The sequence below is a fragment of the Lissotriton vulgaris genome, chromosome 8 (genome assembly GCF_964263255.1).
Source record: "Lissotriton vulgaris chromosome 8, aLisVul1.2, whole genome shotgun sequence".
Lineage (NCBI taxonomy): Eukaryota > Metazoa > Chordata > Amphibia > Caudata > Salamandridae > Lissotriton > Lissotriton vulgaris.
In genome coordinates this window covers 250068834-250091396 of record NC_141696.1, presented here as the reverse complement: position 1 = coordinate 250091396, position 22563 = coordinate 250068834, and the positions used below count along the sequence as shown (strand labels likewise).

Sequence of the window (22563 nt, the reverse complement as noted above, 5' to 3'; positions counted from 1 at the left end):
GTGTATCAGAGCCAGGGACAACAAACAGATGTGATTCAAATCATACTTTTTATAGAAAATATATATTTTTATTGATTTTTATACAGTTAGTCATTTCTAAAAGGCATTAAGGAATTAAATGTTCAGGGATTAATAAAAACAATCAATGCAATTTTTCATGTCATATAGGAAAAGAAACATCTTCATGATGTTCAGTGTTCCACTCACTCCAGGGCAATTCAGGGGGCTCAACAAACACTCACACCTTCACGGGATCATTCAAACTCATACACATTCAAACAGTTCAGGCGGATAGGTCTCGCATGGCCTGCAACAGAAAGGTGGACTTATGGTTGCATGGACGGGGGTGCAACAGTGAGAAGGCAAATTAGATGGTATAATTTTGCAGTTCTTGGTGGTAGCGCCAACACACGTTTCAGTGTAATTTACCTTCGTCAGGGCAAGCAGAAGTAGCCAGGGAGGGGAACACACAGGCTGAAATCAAGGGGACTTAAAAGCGATATCGGGTTTGCAGGGTCCGTGTTTCCACACTTTATTGGAAAGAGGATTCCTATTCAGTCAGGAGGAGAATTCTATTTTTCTTTCCTTCCAATGACAGTTGGGAAATATGCAGTAATACAATTCAATCCTCGGGGGTTCGGGCTTCGTGTAACCAACGATCAAACACTACGATCATACACTGGTAGTACTAAATATATAGTGGCCACGTCTGACTGTCGAGGGGTAGCAGGGAGGAGGGCTTCACAGCATCCACTTCCTTCCAAGGAGATACAAAAGAGACGAATCCCTGGTAATTAAGAGACTATAACGGCCGTGTCTGGGTATCAAAGAATGGCTGGGAGGAGGGCTTCAAAGACACCCGTTCTCTTTTTGAAAGTCGATTTGGGGAAGAAAAGAGTCCCTAGGTTGATGAAAGATCGACGCACTTCCAGACTGCGGGTGCTTTTTTCATTTCCTTCCAGTGGCGACGTGAAACCAGTGGCTCCAGTGCCATAGACAATTCATGCCAACACTTTCGAAGGACTTTAATGCCTGGTAGTAATTGGGCCAGCATATCGTAGATGATTTACCACAAACTTTGATGTCAGGAGAATGTGCTTCATGGCGAACCACTTACAAGGTCCCAAAAGCGAGACCTTTGGCTATGCTAGTGCTTGTTTTAACAGTTTTTTCGTAAGTTCCACATTCAGATTCAGACTTATACTTGGCAAGTCTGGTTTGGAAAGACCCTTGCTGGACCCTTGCTGGGGGCTGCTGGTGACTGCTGCTGTTTTATAGCATTGAGGTGGCAAGCAGGATCAATGGCATCAGTGGAGGTGGAGGCGTCGGCGGCGCCCTGCACAACAAAACGCTCATGAGGTCTAAGGCAGGTACGCAGGCAGGCACTGAACACTGGCTCAGGTACTTAACATCAAACACGGATGTGACTTTGTCATTTGAAGTAACTTGAGCAGGCTTGAGAGTAAAGTGGACAAGGCAAGTCGAAGCATAAGACCTATTCCAAGATTTTTCAGTGGGAGCGAGGCGAAGCATAAGACCTATTCCAAGATCTTTCTTTGGGAGAAGTCAGAGGCTGCTCCCTGGGTGAGAGCGAGGACTGGTGTGAGTGAGGAGGGGGGAGACATGCTGCTCTTCACTGTGCTCCGTCGTTTCCTGTTGTTTTCCTGCTCTCCTGTATAGCCGTGTATCACCCACCTGCCTCACAAAAGTCCCATAAGCACCTTCCCTTCCCTCCGGGGAGATTCAGCGCTCTGCCCACAGCTACAACGAGAGGCGAAAAAGTGGGAGCCAGGAGTGTGAGCAGGAGGTTTTGAGATACTGAGAGGTACTGAGGCTCTGTGGACTCTTGGGCTGCACTTTCCAGCATTTCCTGGCACTTCCCAGCTGAGAGCACCAACTTTCACTCCTACTCCCACTCCCCTCATGCGACCCGGTAAGTGATTATAATTTAGATAGTGATTCAGAAAAGGGGGGTGGTGATGAACAGAGTGTCTGAATTAAGCAGACCACTCTTACCCAGTCCAAAGATCAGGGCTTGATCCATCACCGTTTTTTAGCTCACTGCACCATCCCAGCTCAGAACCTGGCTACATGCAAATTAGTCTGTTCCTGTCCCAGTGCATGATGGGAACAGGGCAAACCAAACTACCAAGCCAATTCTTATACTGGGAAGGAAACAAGCTTCCGGGGACCGGTTTCTGGCATTTCAGCCGTCGTCAGCCCGGCTTTCTTGAATCCTGATGGTGCAAAGAGCAAGGGACTCCCATCTGAGACTGGGTAAGAGTGGTCTGCTTAATTCAGACACTCTGTTCATCACCACCCCCTTTTCTGAATCATATAATTTACATAGGGCACGGTTAATGACTGGGTGAGCTTGCAGGCGATGTGGGGGTGAATCCATCCTTTTTAAGAGAGCCTGTGGAGCCGGTGGAGAAAGAGGAGTAATTGCAGAAGAGCAGAGAATCTGACTCCCTATTCACACTTCTTGCCCAGTAGTGGTACAATAGACAATAATAAACTATAATAGAGTATAATTGAGGATCTTATAATGCCATCCAGGTGTTTGCGCTCAAACTCAACAGTGGAAACAGCTACAGGTCTGTCAGGGCCACCTGCTAACTCAGTAGGTCGCTAAACGAACCTCAGTAGTCTCCTTAAGCTCCCAAAAACTTTCAGGTGAAGGAGAAATAGGGATCACCTTTCTTATTTGAAAACGTATCCATCGGTGATGTCAATGCTCACAAAGGGTGTAAGGTGCTCCAAGCGTGTCAAGAGGATCAAGGAAGAGAAAAAGGAGGCCCAGTAAGACGTGGAGATGGGACTCCCATCTAAAATCGGAGAATCAGGAGGGACTTCAGTTCACTGTTCCAGAGGTCAAAGCGGCCCTATACCCCGCAGTAATTATTCAACAACAGAACAATAAAGGTGAAGATATTGCTTGAATAACACTCGGACACGTAGACAGGTGATCCACTATTTATTAAGGCACAAGGTAGACATTGCCTATTTATAAGGTAGACATCGCCTATTTACAAGAGACATATCTTCCCAAGACTATATACAATAGAAGGGGGTTACCCAGGGCAATAAGGGATGCAGGCAGGAAGGGAGGGGATCAAAACAAAAATAGAAAAGCGCACCCTGCCAGAGTAAGTAGCAAGTGGTCCTCTAGAGGATCCAATTCTGTTAAGGGAGAAGCAATATTAGCTGTGTATCAGATGTGATTCAAATCATACTTTTTATAGAAAATATATATTTTTATTGATTTTTATACAGTTAGTCATTTCTAAAAAGCATTCAGGAATTAAATGTTCAGGGATTAATAAAAACAATCAATGCAATTTTTCATGTCCTATAAGAAAAGAAACATCTTCATGATGTTCAGTGTTCCACTCACTCCAGGGCAATTCAGGGGGCTCAACAAACACTCACACCTTCATGGGATCATTCAAACTCATACACATTCAAACAGTTCAGGCGGATAGATCTCGCATGGCCTGCAACAGAAAGGTGGACTTATGGTTGCATGGAGGGGGGTGCAACAGTGAGAAGGCAAATTAGATGGTATAATGTTGCCGTTCTTGGTGGTAGCACCAACGAGCGTTTCGGTGTAATGCACCTTCGTCAGGGCAAGCAGATGTAGCCAGGGAGGGGAACACACAAGCTGAAATCAAGGGGACTTCAAAGCGATATCGGGTTTGCAGGGTCCGTGTTTCCACACTTTATTGGAAAGAGGATTCCTATTCAGTCAGGAGGAGAATTCTATTTTTCTTTCCTTCCAATGACAGTTGGGAAATATGCAGTAATACAATTCAATCCTCGGGGTTCAGGCTTCGTGTAACCAACAATCAAACACTATGATCATACACTGGTAGTACTAAATATATAGTGGCCACGTCTGACTGTCGAGGGGTAGCAGGGAGGAGGGCTTCAAAGCATCCACTTCCTTCCAAGGAGATACAGAAGAGACTAATCCCTGGTAATTAAGAGAGTATAACGGCCGCGTCTGTGTATCAAAGAATGGCTGGGAGGAGGGTTTCAAAGACACCCGTTCTGAGTGAGACTGGCGTTTGGCGAGGAGCGTGAAAGGAAAGCAACGAACGACCGTGCAGAAGAACCGACCCCGTCGGAAGGAACCACAGCAGAGCCTGGAGGCCAACGACACCACGCACCACTGAGCCACATTCCAGGAGGAGCGTGGCTACTTCAGGTACGGCAAAGAGTGTCGGGCTGGGTAGGTAGGCGGAGAAACACAGCGATCTGAAAGAAACACGTTAGTGTTAGATTCCTTACCTTAGAATATCCCCAGGCGTCAGTCTGGATCCGGAAACTTTTGCGTAGCAGTAACCCTGCGCGTCGGTAGGCGTCGTCTGCAGGCGTCCCCTGCGGCTCCGCGTCCGTCGTCGGCGTCGTGCGCCGTGATGACGTCGCTGGAGTACATAGACGCCGCCTCCGCGCGCTGACGTCAGTTCTTCTTTTTTCCGCGCCAGTGGACGCAGATCTGAAGAGCAGTACTCCGGTCTTTGACCAAGTTTTTCGATTGTTTTTTCTCTATTGTGCCTGATAGGATGCCTGAGTTTAAGAATTGCGATGACTGTGAGCGCACGATGTCGGTCACAGACCATCACCGCCTCTGTCTCCGGTGTCTGGGCCCCGACCACGACGTGGACTCCTGCGTCGACTGCCGGGCCCTTACCAACAAGGCTAGGCGGGAGCGGTCCCGCAAGCTGCTGGAGCTCCGGGTGTCGGCCTCACGTCTGGACCGGGAGCGGTCCCGGTCCGGCCGGAGGTCGAGAGAGCGTTCGAGGGAGCGGTCGCGGAGCCGCGCCGAGCGTTCCGGAAGTCGACACCACTCGTCAGGTTAGTCAGGTAGGAAGCACAAGAAGTCGGGGCGTCGTCATCGTACCCCCGACTCCCCCCGACGCTCGCGCGATGCGGCCGGGGGCTCGGGTGACCCCAACCCCGCGGCTCCGCGAGAGTCGCCGGCGCGGCCTGCCTCATACCCTCCGGTCCCTGGGCATGGCGCGACGCCTGAGGAGATCGAGGCGTTCCTCATGGCCATGAGGGCGCTCGCTTCTCCGACGGGGCCTACGGTGCCTTCGGGCCCAGTGCTGCCGTCTGGGGGCCCTGGCGGTTCGGGTGTCCCTGCCTCGGCGCCGTCGGGTGCTCCGGCCCCGGCGCCGCCGACGGCTCCGACCCCGGCGCCGCAGGGGCCTTCGGGATCGGCGCCGGCTGGTCTTCCGGCCTCCCCGGCGCCGTTGCCATCGGGGTTACCCCCGACGCCGCCCCCGCGCGGCGCCGGTTCTCCACTGCCGGTTCCGGCCGGCGGTGGGGTTCCGGCGCCGGCTCCGGGCGGCGCCGTCCCCTTACCTTCTCCGACGCCGGACGCGGCGCCGGACGGGCGTCGCTCGACGCCGGTCCCGGCGCCGATGGGGCACATGAACCCCGAGGAGCCGGTCTTCATCATTGACTCCGAATACGGAGAGGATGAGGAGTACGGTGAAGGTTGGGAGGGGTCCGAGGACCCTCTGGCTCGCGAGTGCCAGTATGACCCGGACTGGACAGGTGACTTGGGGGATGCCAGTGGTTTGGACGACTCTCCTAACCCTGGTTTGATCTCTCCTCCTTCCGTGGCATCGGTGGAGGGAGCTGCCTATTCTGTGGTGCTGATGAGGGCTGCCAAGGCCTTAAACCTTGAGCTCCCCGTCGCGGCCGTGAGGCCTAACATCCTCACCGAGGTCTTCAAACCGCAGTCATGCCCACTGGAGCCACTGCTGCCGTTTAATGAAGCCTTGTCAGACGTTCTGTTGGGCACGTGGTCCAGGCCCGCTTCAGGTGCGCCTGTTGATCGGAACGTGGCCAGGCGCCACCGTCCTTGTCCGGACGACCCCAAGTACCTGTCTACCCACCCCACTCCTGAGAGTCTGGTGATCCAGGCCTCGACCTCCCAGTCCGCATTCCCGTCGGCCCCGCCCGACCGGGAATCCAAGAGGTATGACCAGTTTGGCAAAAAGGTCTTCTCGTCCATTAGTTTGGGCCTGTGGTCTTGCAACACCGCCTGCCTCTTGGGCCGCTACACCCACTCTGTGTGGGATACGGTCGCGGAGCTGCTGCCAGAATGCCCCATGGAGGTGCGGGCAAAACTCGGTCAGGCTGTGGCTGAGGGCCGAGATGCAGCGAAATATTCAATTCGGTGTGGTCTTGATACGACCGACTCGCTGGGCAGAGCTATGTCTACGACGGTGGCGATTCGTCGCCACGCCTGGCTGAGATCCGCCAATTTTTCGGCTGATGTCCAGAATACCCTGATGGACATGCCGTTTGATGGCTGTCACCTGTTCGGTGACAAGGCGGACCACGCGCTGGAACGCTTCAAGGACTCCAGGGTCACGGCCAAGTCCTTGGGTCTCTCGACCCAGCGTCAGCAACCGGGTTCGTTTCGCCCCTTTCGTGGCCAAGGAAGGGGCGCCCCCACACGTGCTGCCAGCCACGCGCCGCAACAATCCTTTCAACGCGGTGGCGGCCGTGGAAACCGCCGTGGTGGCGGTCGGGGACAACGGCGGGGTCAGACCACACCCTCCCCCGCAGCATCTACCCCAAAATCCTCCTAGTCCGTGCTTTCGGCCCCATGTGACGCCAGTGGGTGGCAGGGTTCGCCATCACCACGCTCACTGGCGCACAATCACTTCGGACAGGTGGGTGCTGCAAATTGTCCGAAGGGGCTACTCCCTCCCCTTCGAGACCTCTCCTCCAGCCATGCCACCGCAGAACCACCGTGTGTCGGGGGACCACTTGACACTTCTGCAGGAGGAAGTTACGGCCCTCTTGGCCAAGGGGGCCATCGAGCGCGTTCCTGGGCCAGAAGTAGGGCGTGGTTGTTATTCCCACTACTTTCTGGTGCCCAAGAAGGACAAGGGGGGCCTACGTCCTATCTTGGATCTAAGGAACGTCAACGGCTTCCTCCGGAAGGAGAAGTTCAAGATGTTGACGTTAGCTCAGGTCTTGGCTGCTCTAGACCCGCAAGACTGGATGGTAGCGTTGGACTTGCAGGACGCCTATTTTCACATCCCCGTCCTGCCGGCCCACCGGCGTTACCTGCGGTTCACGGTAGGCCTGGAGCACTTTCAGTTTATCGTGCTCCCCTTCGGCCTTACCAGCGCCCCACGGGTGTTCACAAAGGTGATGGCGGTGGTCGCAGCTCATCTGCGCAGGTTAGGGGTTTCAGTCTTCCCCTACCTAGACGACTGGTTGTTGAAGGCGGGCTCGCCCCAGACAGTCGTCCACCACCTTCAGATGACGGCAGACCTCTTGCACGACCTGGGGTTCTCCATCAACGTGCCGAAATCACACCTGTGTCCCTCTCAAAAGCTCCTTTTCATCGGAGCGGTTCTGGACTCGGCGCAGTTTCGGGTTTATCCTCCGGAACGGCGGGTTCGGGATATTCAGGCTTTGATTCCCATCTTTCAGCCGCTATCCCGAGTCTCGGTCAGGTTGACGCTGCGGCTGCTGGGACTGATGGCTTCCTGCATCCTTCTGGTGCATCACGCCAGGTGGCGGATGCGGGCTCTGCAGTGGGACCTGAAGTTTCAGTGGGCCCAGCATCAGGGCAACTTGTCCGACCACGTCTTGATCTCGGAGGGCACTGCGAGACAACTGCAGTGGTGGCTTACGGACCGCGATTGGGTCAGGGGCAAGTCCCTCTCCCTTCCCCAACCGGAGCACGTTGTCGTGACGGACGCGTCCCTCCTGGGCTGGGGTGGCCACTTGGGAGAGGCAGAGATCAGAGGCATCTGGTCTCCGGCGGAGTCCCGGCTCCATATCAATCTGTTGGAGCTGCGGGCGATTCGTCTGGCACTGAAGGCATTCCTCCCCTTTGTCAACGGGAGTGTAGTGCAGGTGTTCACCGACAACACCACCGCCATGTGGTACTGCAACAAACAGGGCGGAGTGGGGTCGTGGACCCTTTGCCAGGAGGCTCTGCGCCTCTGGCAATGGCTGGAACGTCAGGGCGTGACTCTGACGGTTCAACACCTGGCAGGTTCTCTGAACGCCAGGGCGGACGAACTCAGCCGTCGGTGCTCGATGGATCACGAATGGCGTCTGAACTCGGACGTGGCGCAAGGCATCTTTCGGCAATGGGGAGAGCCTTGGTTAGATCTATTCGCCACAGAAGAGAACGCGCAATGTCATCAGTTCTGCGCGTTGGAGTTTCCAAGACGGCACTCGCACGGCGACGCCTTTCGGCGCGAGTGGAGTTGCGGTCTGTTATACGCCTTTCCGCCTATACCACTTCTGCCCAGTATGCTGAAGAAGATCAGGCGCGACCGGGCCCAAGTTATCCTTGTGGCTCCGGACTGGGCTCGAAGGTACTGGTATCCCGAGCTACTCAGCATGTCAGTCGGTCCCCCGATCCGCCTGCCTCTTCAGGAGGACCTTCTGTCGCAGCAGCAGGGGACGGTCCTCCACCCGAACCTGTCCAGTCTCCACCTCCATGCTTGGAGATTGAGCGGCGGCAGTTGAGGCCATTTGACTTGCCTCCTGAAGTCTGTGATGTTATTCTGGCAGCCAGGCATCCCTCCACTAAGTCGGTATACGCCTGTCGGTGGAACAGATTTGTGGCATGGTGCACAACAAAGGCTGTGGATCCTCTCTCTGCCCCTCTTTCGGAGGTTCTTCTGTTTCTTCTTTCTCTTGCCCAGCAGGGCTCTGCTCTGGGCACTATCAAGGGCTACCTTTCTGCCCTTTCAGCCTTTTTGAGGCTTCCTGATCAGCCTTCTTTGTTCAAATCCCCGATTGTAACTCGGTTCTTAAAGGGCATCACTCACATGTTTCCACCTGTTCCGTTTGTGATGCCTCAGTGGGACTTGAACCTGGTTCTTACCTTTCTGATGTGTGCTCCCTTTGAGCCCCTTCATTCTTGTCCTCTCCGTCTCCTGACTTTAAAGACGGCTTTCCTGGTTGCCATCACCTCTGCCAGGAGAGTGAGTGAGCTCCAGGCTCTTTCTGTCCAACCTCCTTTCCTTTCCATTCATCCTGACAAGGTGGTTCTGAGGACTAGACCTTCTTTCCTGCCCAAGGTTGTTTCGGCCTTTCACATCGGGCAGTCCATCACCCTCCCTTCCTTCTTCCCGCCTCCGCATCCTTCAAAGGATGAAGAGCGGCTCCACCGTCTGGACCCAAAACGTGCGCTTTCATTCTACATGGATCGCACACGCCAGTTCCGGGTGGATGACCAACTGTTTGTTGGCTACGTGGGTGCGAAGAAGGGACGGGCGGTTTGTAAGCGAACCATCTCTCGATGGGTCGTCCTCTGCATCAAAGCGTGCTACTCTTTGGCTCGGAAGGAGCCTCCTGTTGGGCTGAGGGCCCATTCCACTCGGGCCACGGCGGCTACTACTGCCCTGGGCCGGGGAGTCCCCTTGCAGGACATTTGCCAAGCGGCTACGTGGGCCTCGCTGCACACTTTTGCGAGGCACTACTGCCTGGACAGTCAAGTCCGGAGGGATGGCTTCTTTGGCCGTTCTGTCCTCCAGGACTTTCTGGTGTAGTTTTGTATTGGTTCGCAGACCCACCACCGGGGTTGGTATTGCTGGGGTATGTATTCTAAGGTAAGGAATCTAACACTAACGTGTTTCTTTCAGATGAACAAGTTACTTACCTTCGGTAACGATATATCTGTAAGAAACATTAGTTAGTGTTAGATTCCTTACCGAACCCACCCATCCTCCCCGTTCTGCGAACTGATACCTAGGGTTAAGGTCATCCCTTTTCAGGGCCCTAGTTTGTACATGGCACCAGTGTTGGTTCTCTCATGGCTCTGCGTCTCCTGGCGCGGAAAAGCTGTGTGCAAAGAACTGACGTCCGCGCGCGGAGGCGGCGTCTATGTACTCCAGCGACGTCATCACGGCGCACGACGCCGACGACGGACGCGGAGCCGCAGGGGACGCCTGCAGACGACGCCTACCGACGCGCAGGGGTACTGCTACGCAAAAGTTTCCGGATCCAGACTGACGCCTGGGGATATTCTAAGGTAAGGAATCTAACACTAACTAATGTTTCTTACAGATATATCGTTACCGAAGGTAAGTAACTTGTTCGTTTAGCACGTGTGAGCCCGTAACACCTCCTCTCCTCTATACTCTCCGAAACGCAATCCAACACCCTAATTCTCTCCCCGTGCACCCGCTCCTTACATGTGCACCTCCCTCACGTCCAGAGCAGATCTGGTTGCAGTTTGGCACATATTCAGCGGTGGTCCCTGCACTCCTCGGTCCCTTGGGCAATACGAGTAATAGTGGACGTCATATCTGACAGTCTGTCTCTTTCCTCCCTACAACCAACTCGGCTGGAGTTCGTGGAAGCTGACTCTACATCCCAGACGAGAAACTACAAGCCAGAAGTCTCCAACCTTGAGGGAGTTTTTACATGACGGATCCAGCCCGATTTTCAAGGGACAGACTCTCCACTCGCAGTTAAAGAACCTTTTCTAAAATAAAACCTGATCTCTCAAGACCTGGTGTCCGGTCCCTACCTTCTACCCCACCACAGGGTGGCTTTGACCCCATTGAATTTACGCCTAGCCTCCTGAATCATAGCATTAAAGTCTGGATAGAAGGACAGCTTGGAGCCTTGCCAGTCCACATCACCCCTTTCTCTCACCAGGCGAAGTATTGTGTCTCTATCTCGGAAGTTCATGACTTGTGCCACAATGGGCCTGGCGGGGAGATCGGGGTTGGGGCGAGGGCCCAGTGATCTGTCTGCCCTCTCTATGACAAAGCCTGGAGTGAATGCCTCTTTTCCAAACAATCCCAGCAACAGTGTCTCAACAAATACGTCCATGCGGCCTGTGGGAGTCGTCTCGGGTTCGCCAAGAATGTGCATGTTATTTCGGTGACTGCGCACCTCAAGGTCCTCGATTTTAATGGCCATCTCTTTCAAAATGCATTCTACGTGCTTTAGACGTTTAGCGGATTAAGCAGTCCCATCGCAATGTGGGACATGCGTGCCTCTGCCACATCTAGCCTTCTGTCATGAGCCTAAATTTTGGCTCCGGGATTTGGGATGGTTTCATCAAAAGAGTCAAAGCGGCTGTCCAACGCCTTAAAGTCCGCTCTCATCTCTTGAAGCGGATAGGAATCATCTCCCAGGCCTAGGTTCTGCGCAGACTCTGCCATGGCGGGATCGTGTGCTGGGGTGGTGTCTGCGAGCTTCTCAAATGGAAGAGTTCCTTGCTTTTGGTCTTTGCGGCCCATGACACGCAGAGCGATGTTTCTGTGACCCACCAGGCCTCAGCAGGTATTTCTAGGGTGTTCGCTCTTTCCCGTCTTGCTGCGTGATCTGCCAGGTAACAGGCCAAGCGGGGGTGAATCAGGAGCCCAGTCGGACCAACAGTGGGGTGATGTGGGCAGGGACTGGGGGGGGGGGGGGGGGTGGCTCCACCCCAGTAGCTTGCACAAAAAGAAAAAGAGGGATCTCCTCAATCCTGCTGTTTTTTGACCAGGCTGACGCTGCTGCTGGTCAAAGGAAGGCCCCATATACCTCAGGGGGGCACAAGCGCAGTAGAACAGAGCCGATGGTGCGAGGATGAGGCTCAGTCTTGTGAGCGCTGTGTACGGGTGCAAGAGCCAAGAGCCCAATGTGCGGCAGGATGGGGACCCACAAAGGAGTTGACTCCCGTTGAAAGGGAGGGTGCAGAGTTTTGGCCTGCGGATTAGTCTAAAGGCAGCAAACTGGGACGAAAGTAATGTTGTCTTCAAACCATCGCTGCCACTGGCACAAGCGCGTGGGGCACCCCGCTCCTCATTCCACCACAGTCAGCCTCCCCGCTCGTCTCCATGTGCGCGTGTGGTGGCAGATGCTCTTCAATCGGCTGGCAGAGGGGAGGCTGCGCGTTGATCCAGTACACCACCTTCCCCCGCAGGCCCCGCGTGTGAAGCAGGATTCGGCCGCACCGCCAGTAACGATAAGTATCCCAGCAGCCGGCGGCAGTTGCTAGGGGCTGCGAGAAAGTCAGCACAGGAAAGGGGCGCAGCGGCTCTCACCAGCAATGGAGGCAGTCCAGGTCAGTCCCGCACGGATCCGGCCTTGCACGCTGGGATGGAGGAAGGGCGATGAGCCCGCTTCAGAACGGCCGCACCGCAAGGCCCCTCTCGCCTCCGAAGCGGCCGTTCCCAAGCACCCAGTGGATCAGTTCTTGTATCAGAGTGTTCAGCTTCTCTTCCGATATCCCTCACTTCGTGTTCGCAGCGTGATGTCGGCGTTGGCCTCAGGAACACTGCGGGAAGCTGAAGAGCCGGACGGAGCATCGGAGCCAGGCGGCCATTTTTGTTGCCGGCTTGGCCAGGCCCCCATAATTTATTATTAATGAGGTGTTTTCCAGCGTTTGCCCTATACCAAGGTACATGTGTGTAAACCTCATCAGTGACACGTGCAACATATTTGCAGTTATGGGGGTATACGATAGCCAGAATAGCTGCAAGTACATCGCCCCATACTCACGTATAACTCAGTGTAATGTAGGGATTTGTTTAGCAGCGTTGCCCCTCTTCAGGTCTAAATAAACATGTGGGGCCAATAGCTTTAGTTTTAATGGTTGGTCACATATATGCTCAAATGTAGTTTGCATATATTTGCACACTAAAACCAGATGATTGGCATTGCCAAAGCTTGTTTTTAAAATGTTTCTGCGCAGCCAAAGTTACTTGACAGTATTGTAAAAGTTTTGAGTCTCTTAGAATAGTTCCACAAAGCCTTATTGTAGAGATAGGGAGTTGTAGGCCTTCTGTTAGTACTCGTGCATATCTCTTGTTTTGACCCTCGTTTACTTTGTGTGTCCACTGTTTTCTACTTCTTTTACTCAATAAAATTTGTTACAGCTATACCTCTGATTCCCTCACAAGTTAAAAATATCTCAATTCTTTGACTAAAGAAACTGCTGTAAACATACATGTCATGAGATAAAATAACCACACTAATGTTCATTCTGTCATTCTCACTCTCTTTTTATGTTTACAACTGTGGATCCTACATTTAGTGAATGTGTCTCCTTTCATTTTACAGATGTGTTGGCTAGTCAAGAAAATGCAGGTGACATAGCTACAGTTACAATTGATCAACGTAAGTATGTGAGTTTGGCTTTTGCTCTTGACCTCTTGCACCAGAATTGAATAACAATGTAATACAATTAAAAGCACTATTTCTGATCCAAAATGCATCTTAGTCAATGTTTTTAGCACAACTATTTTATTTTTGCATTCTGAAATCTACATAATTTAGTTTAAAGCAGTCTTTCTATGCAGTAAAAGAAAGTTATCAATTATTTTATGGCTACATCCATTAACCCCTTCACTGCGGCAGCTATTCCGCCGCAGTGCTAAGGGGGTGGGGGGGGCCGCGCGGCGGTCCCGTGCTCGTGACGGAACCACTCCGTCACGGCACGCGGGTGAGCTGAGCTTGTGACGGAACTGTTCCGTCACGGCTTCGCCCGCTCAATAGAACGCGCCGCGCAGGCGCGGCGAGCGGGCCGTGGCGGAACCGTTCCGTCACAAGCACAGCCCACTCGAGGCTCGTGACGGAACCGTTCCGTCAAGAGCATGGGAGGGGTTAAAGGCAAAGTACAAAAGCACAAAGATTGATATAGGGAAACATTTCATGATCTGTTTCTTGGTCCCAAATGTTTTATGAGTGATAGATATTGCAAATTAATTCATGAGAAGATTGAATCGTCTGAAGTTATTATACATAAACATAGCGACCACGTAGAGGAGGCTCTTTTGAGCTCCAGCTCAAACCGACACACATCTGGATTGTCCATCACCTCTCGGTATACTCGAAGCTATGTTTGCCTTGCTTGTTAAAACTCACATTTACCTCATGAAAATCTACTCACAAGACACCATTACTTATTGCAGTTATCTACCAGGAGTGCTAGCAGCCATGTTATCCGTGCAGCATCACTGTTGACCCTCTAGATGTCAATTTTGAGTCCGATACACTCTTGAGCTGTTTATTTCTTAATCTTAGTAATTGTACCCATGTCGTCTGTTGTGATATATGAAACTGAATTGAAAGAAAATGTGCATATCAGGTAATGAACTCTTTTGTGCTGCACATTTTCTATGTATTCCAGATTAAATCTCAATTAATATATTTTTCTGCATTTACTTTCACGGGCTGCAAATGTATAAACCAGTTGAAAATATCAGTGCATTTTTTTATGCCCCTCTACCATTGCCAGTGTGTTTGAATGGATGCCAACTTAGAAGTAGATTATGATTGCGGTGATTCCGCATCCTCCGGGCCGGTGGAAGCCATCGCCGGCCGGAGGATGCGGAATCACCGCTGCGGACCTTTAAAACACCCACCGCCAGATTATGATGGCGGTGGGATCAGCGGCGGACGGCAGGTCCGTCCGCCGCTGATACACGGGGTGTTGGCCGCAATTTGGTGGCGGTGTCTGCAAGACACCGCCAGCCAAATTACAATGGGTTTGGAAACATGCTTTTCCGCGGCTGATTTACCGCCGTGGAAAAGCATGTGGACAATAGCTTCTGGGGGGCCCTTGTGGGCCCCGAGGGTGTCGGGGGTGGGGGGTGTACATGGGGGGTACCTATGGTACCCCCCAGCATTTGCATGTACAAGGCGGCAGGCACCGCGCGGTGCCTTCCGTTTAGTGCATGCAAATGGAAAGCATGCATATCTAACCTTGCGGCGGGTGCTGCTTAAAGCAGCACCCGCCGCAATGTTAAATATACAGGATGTGACCGCCAGGGTGGCGGTCACATCCTAATTCGCACGGAGGGACCGCCGCTGCCCCTGCAGACGGTCCCTCCTCCTCGGGGGTGGCAGACGGACGCTGGTCCGTTCGCCATCCTAATAGGCCCCTTAACGTAGTGCCAGATTTTTTTCAAAAAAGCTGGTAATTTAAAAAGTGATTTGAAGTCGTTATCAACTCTTCAGTTTTGTGTGTGGTGTACTTCCTCTCGTTTTTGTCACTTCTAGAAGGTAGCCAGTTTGTTAATCTCCTAAATCCAATTTTCATTCTTGTTGCTCCATTGCCAAGGGTCACTTAATTTATTTCTGCTTTTACAGGTTTGGATAGCCTACACTTAACACTGTCCAAAACATATTTGTTTTAAAAATGCCCGTTCAATACATTTTATTCTGACTTCATATTTAACCAAATAAATCCATGGATAAATGCAACTTTGTTTGGTGCGTAGACTTTATTTTTCATTGTATTTCATCTAATCTGACACACTCACTAGATATATTTTGAACTAATTTTATTATATTTTACTGGGCATAGAAAAGCATTTGCTCTAAGATTTATGTAGAAGACTGTATTACTTTCTGCCTAAATGTTAAATTCTTTTTTAATTTTATTCAATTAATTGTATCAATTTTTTCTGCTCCGTTCAATTCTTAGTGGTAGGAAGTTCCTAGTCAAGTGGCTGCAATCCCAATCTTGCGCTCACCGCCTTCTTGAATGTATTTTCTCTTCCCCAAACCCCCCCATTGTCATTTAAAGTGGATTCAGTTTAATTTTTTATTTGTGGAGAGGTGATATGTCCAGCCTTTCCACACTAAATAAGGCGTGGTTCAGCGCATCTGGCCAACAAGCAATACTGGCAGTGTGCCAAAGGTACACCTGCCTGTACCCTTTCTTTCCCGGTCTCTATGCCCAGACAACTTTAATGTTCTCTAATTAATATCCGTCTTTGAAACGTAGTTGAATTTACCAACCTAGTCCTTGTTAACAAGCTGTATGTTGTCTTTATTAAGGAGTGTTGATTCACAGTGCATCAGCGCAGGATTGTGCGCTAGGTACACATATAAACTATAACTCACTCCTTCTCCCTTGTCCAGAAAAAAAGATGGAGGTCTCACTATTTTTCACAAACATTAATTAGCTACATCTTTAGTCATCCTAACCTACTGTGCTTTCAGCTTTGTTCTTCTACTTCCAACACATGTTTAGGCTTGGGTCTTTCATTCTTTCTCTGCTATCATTTACCTGCATTGTAAATGACAACACTGCATTTTTTTCATCCCATCTGCACAAAAAGTGGTATCACTAGTTTCCTGCCAAAACCATCTTAAAAAGAAAGAAACCGGATAAAAAGGACTTAATTCTGCATCATCAATCTCCACAGTAAGTGACACCACTGCATTTTTGTCAAAGATGTTTTTATTAGAAATGTTTACGCATACATTCCATAAGCATGAAAATCCAATGATAACGTCATGGGCTCCCACGCAGGGGAAAGGAAGGCACTAAGATAGTTGATAAATTAACAAAGTGCCGCAGTCACGCTTAATCATCTCAGACGCCAACGTAGATAGCCAAATGGAAAGGTACAGTTGCTTAACGGACAGAGCCTTTCCATATACGAGGCCCGGTAATAGTGTGTCAAGACCACAACAATGTTCACCAAACGGGCAAATTAATTGCCTGCGACTCTTAGGACCACGACAACATCAGATCCAGAAATTGTCCCCAGAGTGCCACAAAGGATTAGATGTAGCGCACTAGGTAGGGCCCCAGCGTTGGGCACCCACGCACGTGATGGATACAATGCGACAACGAAAGAGGCAAAAAACAAGAGAACAGAACCCTCCCCATATCCCTCCCCACCCTCCCGTGGTGGCAGCACAAAACAAATTAACAAACAACTGGGCTATGCTCTGAAAATCATCAATACTGAAAGAGATGAAGGGCTCTGATGGTGGGGGGACCAACAGCGGAGGGGAGGCCCCGCGAAAGGAAGGAAACCAGGGGTCCCCATTTGAATTCAAAATTCTTGTAGTCATCTCTGAAGATGTCGGCCATGCGCTCTAGGCTGAGCAATCTCCAGAGACGAGAATGCCAAAGAGAAATTGCTGGGGTCTCCCTTTTCTTCCAGGCAGCTGCAAGCGTGACCTTGGCAGCGCCAATGTAGAGCCACATAATCTGCTTGTCAGCTCGGGTCTGGTATTCCAGGATGGGGTCACGAAGTCCCAAAAGGATCCCTGCTATAGTGAAAGGGATAGGGTAGCCAAATATGTCCTTTATTTGAGCAAGAATTTTTGCCCAAAAGGGGCGGATATTAGGGCAGTCCCACCAAATGTGTCAGAAGTCACCCAGCAGACCGCAGCCCTTCCAACATTTGTCAGAGGATGTGGGAAAAATCTGTCTAAGTTTGGAGGGGTGTAAGTACCAGTCCATCATCGTCTTAAGGTGGCCCTCTCTAAGGTCGGTGGAGTGGTTGAAGCGTGAGATGTCAGACTAGAGGTGCGACCATTCAGCCTCGGAAATGGGACGCTGAACCAAGTCTTCCCACATGGCCATATAGCGAGGGCGCGGTGTAAGCGCCGTCTCAAGCAGGTGGTTATAAATAAAAGAAATCACCGCTTTCATAGAGGACGTCTTGTAGAGGAAGGCTTCAAATTTTGTGAGGGGACGAGTAGCAGCCTCCCGGACACAAGGAGTAAGGGCCCAATGCATCAGCTGTGTATAATGATATCGTTCCATGTTACCTAGGTCAAATTCCCGACGACATCTTTGAAAGTAAGGGGTTCAAATTTACGCAATAAGTGATTGAAGGCAAGACACCCGCCCCATTTCCATGCCTCACAAGGCCCCTCATGGAGAGCCCGGGGGAACGCCGAATTGAATGGGGGTGAAAGGTGACCGGAAGGAGGTCCATCTGTCATCGCCTGAGTAAGTATCCCAGACTTTCAAGGTGGACCGTGTAGGAGTACTAATGTACGTATTTGGATGTCTGTCCTTGCGTGGGCACCAAGCCAAGTCCCAGATAGTCCTGCCCGTCACACTACGGTCCATGTGTAGCCAGTGCTTCCCAGAATCCTCCTGGGACCACTCTACTAACACCCTCAGTTGAGCCGCTCTGTAGTATAGCTGGATAACTGGTAAACCAACCCCTCCTTTAGCTCGGGATGACGCAGCAGAGAGTAAGAGAATTGAGCTCGGCCACCCTGCCATATAAAGCGCAGGATTAGGGACTTCATCCTCTGAAAGAAATCACGCTCCAGCTCAATAGGTAAGGCTTGAAACAGATAAAGAAGCTTGGGCAGGAGGGTCATCTACACAGTGTGGATGCGGCCTAACCATGACAAGAAGAGTGGCTTCCATTTAGCGAGTTCCGCCTGAATGCGCGTAAGGAGCGGGGGAAAGTTAGCCGCGTAAAGCCAGTGCACAGTTGTTGTTAATTGAACCCCCAAATACAGAATAGTTGTTCAGGCCCAGGCCAGCGTCTTAAGGGGCCGCAAGTTAAGAACCACCTCTGAGGAAAGAGTAAGGTTCAGTATGAAGGATATGCCAGCATTTATTTTAAAGCCCGAGACCCGCACATAGTGCGCAAGTTCAGTTTGTAGGCTCGGGAGAGAGGTTTCTGGCTCTGTCAGGGACAATAGTACATTGTCAGCAAATAAGGAAATCTTATGGGGCTCCCCCGTGAATGGAATTCCCTGGATAGCAGGGTTGTTTCTAATAGCGATCGCCAAGGGTTCGATACTTAAACCAAAAAGCAGGGTGAGAGGGGGCAACCCTGCCTGGTCCCTCTGTAGTGCGGAAAAGGAGGTGAAAGTACTCCATTAACGACCACCCTGGAGCATGGGAAGCGATAATTAGATCGAATCATGTTAAGAAATTTGGGGGCGAAGCCGAATGCCGTAAGGGTATGGAAAAGAAAAGCCCAGTCGACCCTGTCAAAGGACTTCTCGGCGTCTAGGCTGACTAGAACCGCTGGAATATAACACTGATTAACCTTTTCTATGAGATGAACAACCCTACAGGTGTTGTCATGGGTCTGGCTACCTTTAATAAAACCGGACTGGTCCTGGTGGATAAGAATGGGCATGAAGTTGTTGAGGCGCTTGGCAATAATCGAGGAATAGAGCTTCGCATCCAAGTTTAGGAGAGCTATAGGTCTATAGGAGGCACAGGATTGTGGGTCCTTCCCAGGTTTGGGGATAACTGAAATCACAGCTTCAGACAAAGAGCCAGAGGTCGTGCCCTCTTCCGCCATGTTGTTAAAGAGTGTGACCAAAGAGGGAGAGAGATTGGGGGCAAAAGTCTTATAAAAAAGAGCCGTGAAGCCATCAGGTCCGGGAGCTTTATTGGGCTTCAGGGCTGCGATAGCTGAGGTAACATCATCCATGGTGATGGGGGCGGAGAGGACTTCGTTCCAGGTCTCCAAGACCTGTGGCAGAGAGAGCGAACGGAGGTACTCCTGTTGTGCCCCCTCCTCTAAGGGATCTCCTGAGTAGAGTTCCCGATAAAAAGACCCGAAAAGAGCGGCCTTATCTTCATCTTTATGCATTACCTTCCCAAGCAGATACACAATGCCTCCAACATACTCCCTCTCGCGTTTACCTTGCAGCTGTCGAGCTAGATGCTTACCCACTATCTCACCTTGGGCGTAAGAGAGATGGCGCAGTTTACGAAGGGTAAAATCCGCTCTGTTAGTATAGATAGCCCACAGTTTGCCCTGTGTTTGCCTTGTGGGGTTAGCTTCATGGCGCTGCTCGATGGTGGATAATTCTGATTCCAGCGCCTCTCGATCACTAGCGCGCTGTTTGTTCAGAGCAGAATTGAGGGCAATACATTTGCCCCATAGGACAGCTTTCAGAGCGTCCCAAGTTGTAAATTCTGAGGTGTCTTCTAGGGGATTGCCTTAAAAAATTCAGCGATGGTGGACCGAAGCATGGTGCAGGAATCTTCGTCGCGGGTGAGGGAAGAAGGAAAGTACCATTTGGGAGCAGCCTGAGTTAGGACCCCGCCAATGAAGGCAAATAGAATACAGGCTATGATCAGAAACTGAGAGGGGAAGTATCTTAGTGTCCTGTAGATCCCCCTGAAGGGACTGGCTAACAAAAATATAATCCAGCCGGGAGTAGGTGCAGTGGACATGGAAAAAAAACGTGTAATCATGCGCCTGCGGATACAATACTCGCCATGTGTCTAGGAGGCCCAGGTCTCGTATTGTCTGCTGCGTGTCCCCTGAGAAGGAGCCTGCATCTGCGCGCTGGGAGTGGGAGCGGTCTAGATCTTTCTGCCAAATTAGGTTAAAGTCGCCCATTAATATCAGTTGTCCCTCTGCAAAGTCCGTGAGTTTTCCCAGGAAAGTGTGCAAGAAAGTCGTCTGGCCTACATTGGGGGCATATAGGGCTGCAAAGGTGCAAAGGCATCCCCTCAAGCGTCCCTTGACCAAAATCCACCGTCTATCCCTGTCTGATTGAACCCCCAGAGGTTGGAAGTGGATAGCAGCACAAAACATTATGGCCACCCCCCGGTGCTTAGTGTGTGCAGAGGAGCGATAAATTAGGGGGTAGAGTTCATGCTTGAGATGGGACTCGTCGGGCCTAGCCAAGTGAGACTCCTGCAGGGCTACAACATCTAAATGGTGGTCCACAATATATTTCCAAACTTTGAGCCGTTTCTGTGGCGAATTAATGCTCTTGATGTTCCAAGTAGCCACAGTGACAGGCTTCACGACACCTGGAAAAAAAACCTGTCTTTCTGAGCCTATTGACCCCCCCCCCCCGCCCCCCCCGAACTCTCCCCCCACACACAGAAGCCCTTAAGCCTGCATCTGCTGTAACAATACAAAAAACAAAAGAGCCCACAATGAGGATCAATAAAAAACCGTCACCACGTCCCTCCCATTCCCGCCCCAAAACCCCTTCAAAAACATAAACAAGAGCAAACAAGAAAACATAACAGAAACCAGTGCTAGGTCTCACTTCGGGGCGAAAACGCCCCCACATGGACCAGGGGGGACAACGGGTCCAGGGACCCAGTCCGCGCCCCATACCGGCAAGGTCTCATGGAAAATCCTCGTGCCAATAATGCAGCATAAGTGTACCCTGAACGCCCCAGCAAGAAGGCAGAACAACAGTCATTGGGCCCATAACATATGGAAGCCAGTTCACCCTAAATCATTGCCCAACCAACCACCCTCGTGATAACATCATTGATAAATCATAAGTCTCTTGCATAGAGTTCCCAAAGCGTCCAGCAACCCCAGAGTCTCAGAAGAGGTTCATGCCACCCTCACGTGGTAGCCAAGAAAAAGCAGTCTGAGGGTGCATTGCTACTAACAGAAAAAGTGCATACTCTCACCGTTGTCGAGTCCGCAGTGGAGAAGTGTGGCTCAAATGGTTAGAGCGGCAGACCATGATGCAGAGGTCTGGTCCTGGTCCGGGACCAGGGTTCAATACCCGCCTCGGCGGGTCTTGGGCTCAATTTCCTCGGACCTGATCATTCTCGCCTCGGTGCATCTTCTAATCATGGGTCCCACTCTGCAACTCAGGGCAATAGCTTGCTTAATCTCCACAACGGTCCCTACAGCGCTGGGATGCCTGGCTTCACTTTGGGGGTGCCCAGAAGTGGACATTCCACAGGGAAAAACCAGGAAGGGTTCTTAAGTGCTGTACGGACAACGCCGGGACACCTCCGTTGGAGGTAGCTGTGCGCTTTACAAATGGCATTTACATTTACAACATCAGTGATAAATCATAAGTCTCTTGCATAGAGTTCCCAAAGCGTCCAGCGACCCCAGAGTCTCAGAAGAGGTTCATGCCACCCTCGCGTGGTAGCCAAGAAAAAGCAGTCTGAGGGTGCATTGCTACTGACAGAAAAAGTGCATACTCTCAGCGTTGTCGAGTCCGCAGATCCCCCGGAATGCCCGCGCCGCAGACATGGCGACTCAGGGCAAAGCAGGACACCTCCAGTGGGGGCACTTAGACTTGCATCTGTGGGAACTCCACTCGTCGGCTTTCAACGGCGTCCCCTTCGCGAGCTCGGTACCCAAGTTGAAGTGGATGGTGCACCCCGTGAGGAGTCTCCAGACGCCTCGGGAATGGGGCCACCCTCCTCCGATGGGAGGCCTAGGAGATCCAATCCATCCTTCAGATCGGTGAAGTGTCGCGCTTGTTTCGGTATTCAAAACTAAGTCCAAAAGGGTACGTCCAGCTGTACCTGATGTCATCCGCTTGCAGCTTGGTAGTGACTGGCCGCAGTGTTTGCCTGCGTGCCAACGTAGAGGGGGCGACATCCTGATAAATGGCACAGGAATAATTCTGAAAGGAGATGGAATCCTTCACTCTAGCCACCGCTTCTTTGCCTTTATAGGAATGGAACTTTGCCAAAACGTTGCGGGCCGCCTCCTATCGCTATTCTGCAGGGAACCTACTCGATGAACCCTCTCCAGTTTTATCTTGAGCTTCTGGGGGCTCAGGATCTCTGCAAAAAGACCCTCTACAAAAGCATCTAAGTCCGACCCCTCTGCGCCTTCCTCCAGGTCTCTGATCCGAATGTTCTCGCTCCTCGCACGATTTTCAAGGTCCTCTGCCTTAAGTTGCGTCTGCTGCAGTTGTTCCTTAAGGGCGTGGATATCTTCGCGGCACTCACTGGTATGTTGCTTGTGTTCCTGTTGCGTCTCCAAATCTAGGACTCTGGTGCCCACCGAGTCCACATCCTGCTGGATAGAGGTCAACCGCTCAGACAGATCTGCACGCAATTGATCTATGGAGGACTTGATGTTTTGGCTGAGTTCGGTG

General features: G+C 51.4%; 1 protein-coding gene across 3 annotated transcripts in view; it reads left to right on the top strand.

Moving 5' to 3' along the window:
* GABPA (GA binding protein transcription factor subunit alpha) overlaps nt 1-22563 on the top strand; it is a 332634-nt gene that overhangs the window by 201485 nt on the left and 108586 nt on the right. For all 3 annotated transcript variants that reach the window (XM_086934033.1, XM_086934032.1, XM_086934034.1), the window contains one exon: nt 13060-13116. In XM_086934033.1, the coding sequence (XP_086790159.1) occupies nt 13060-13116 (57 nt within the window). The remainder of the gene's footprint in view (nt 1-13059; nt 13117-22563) is intronic.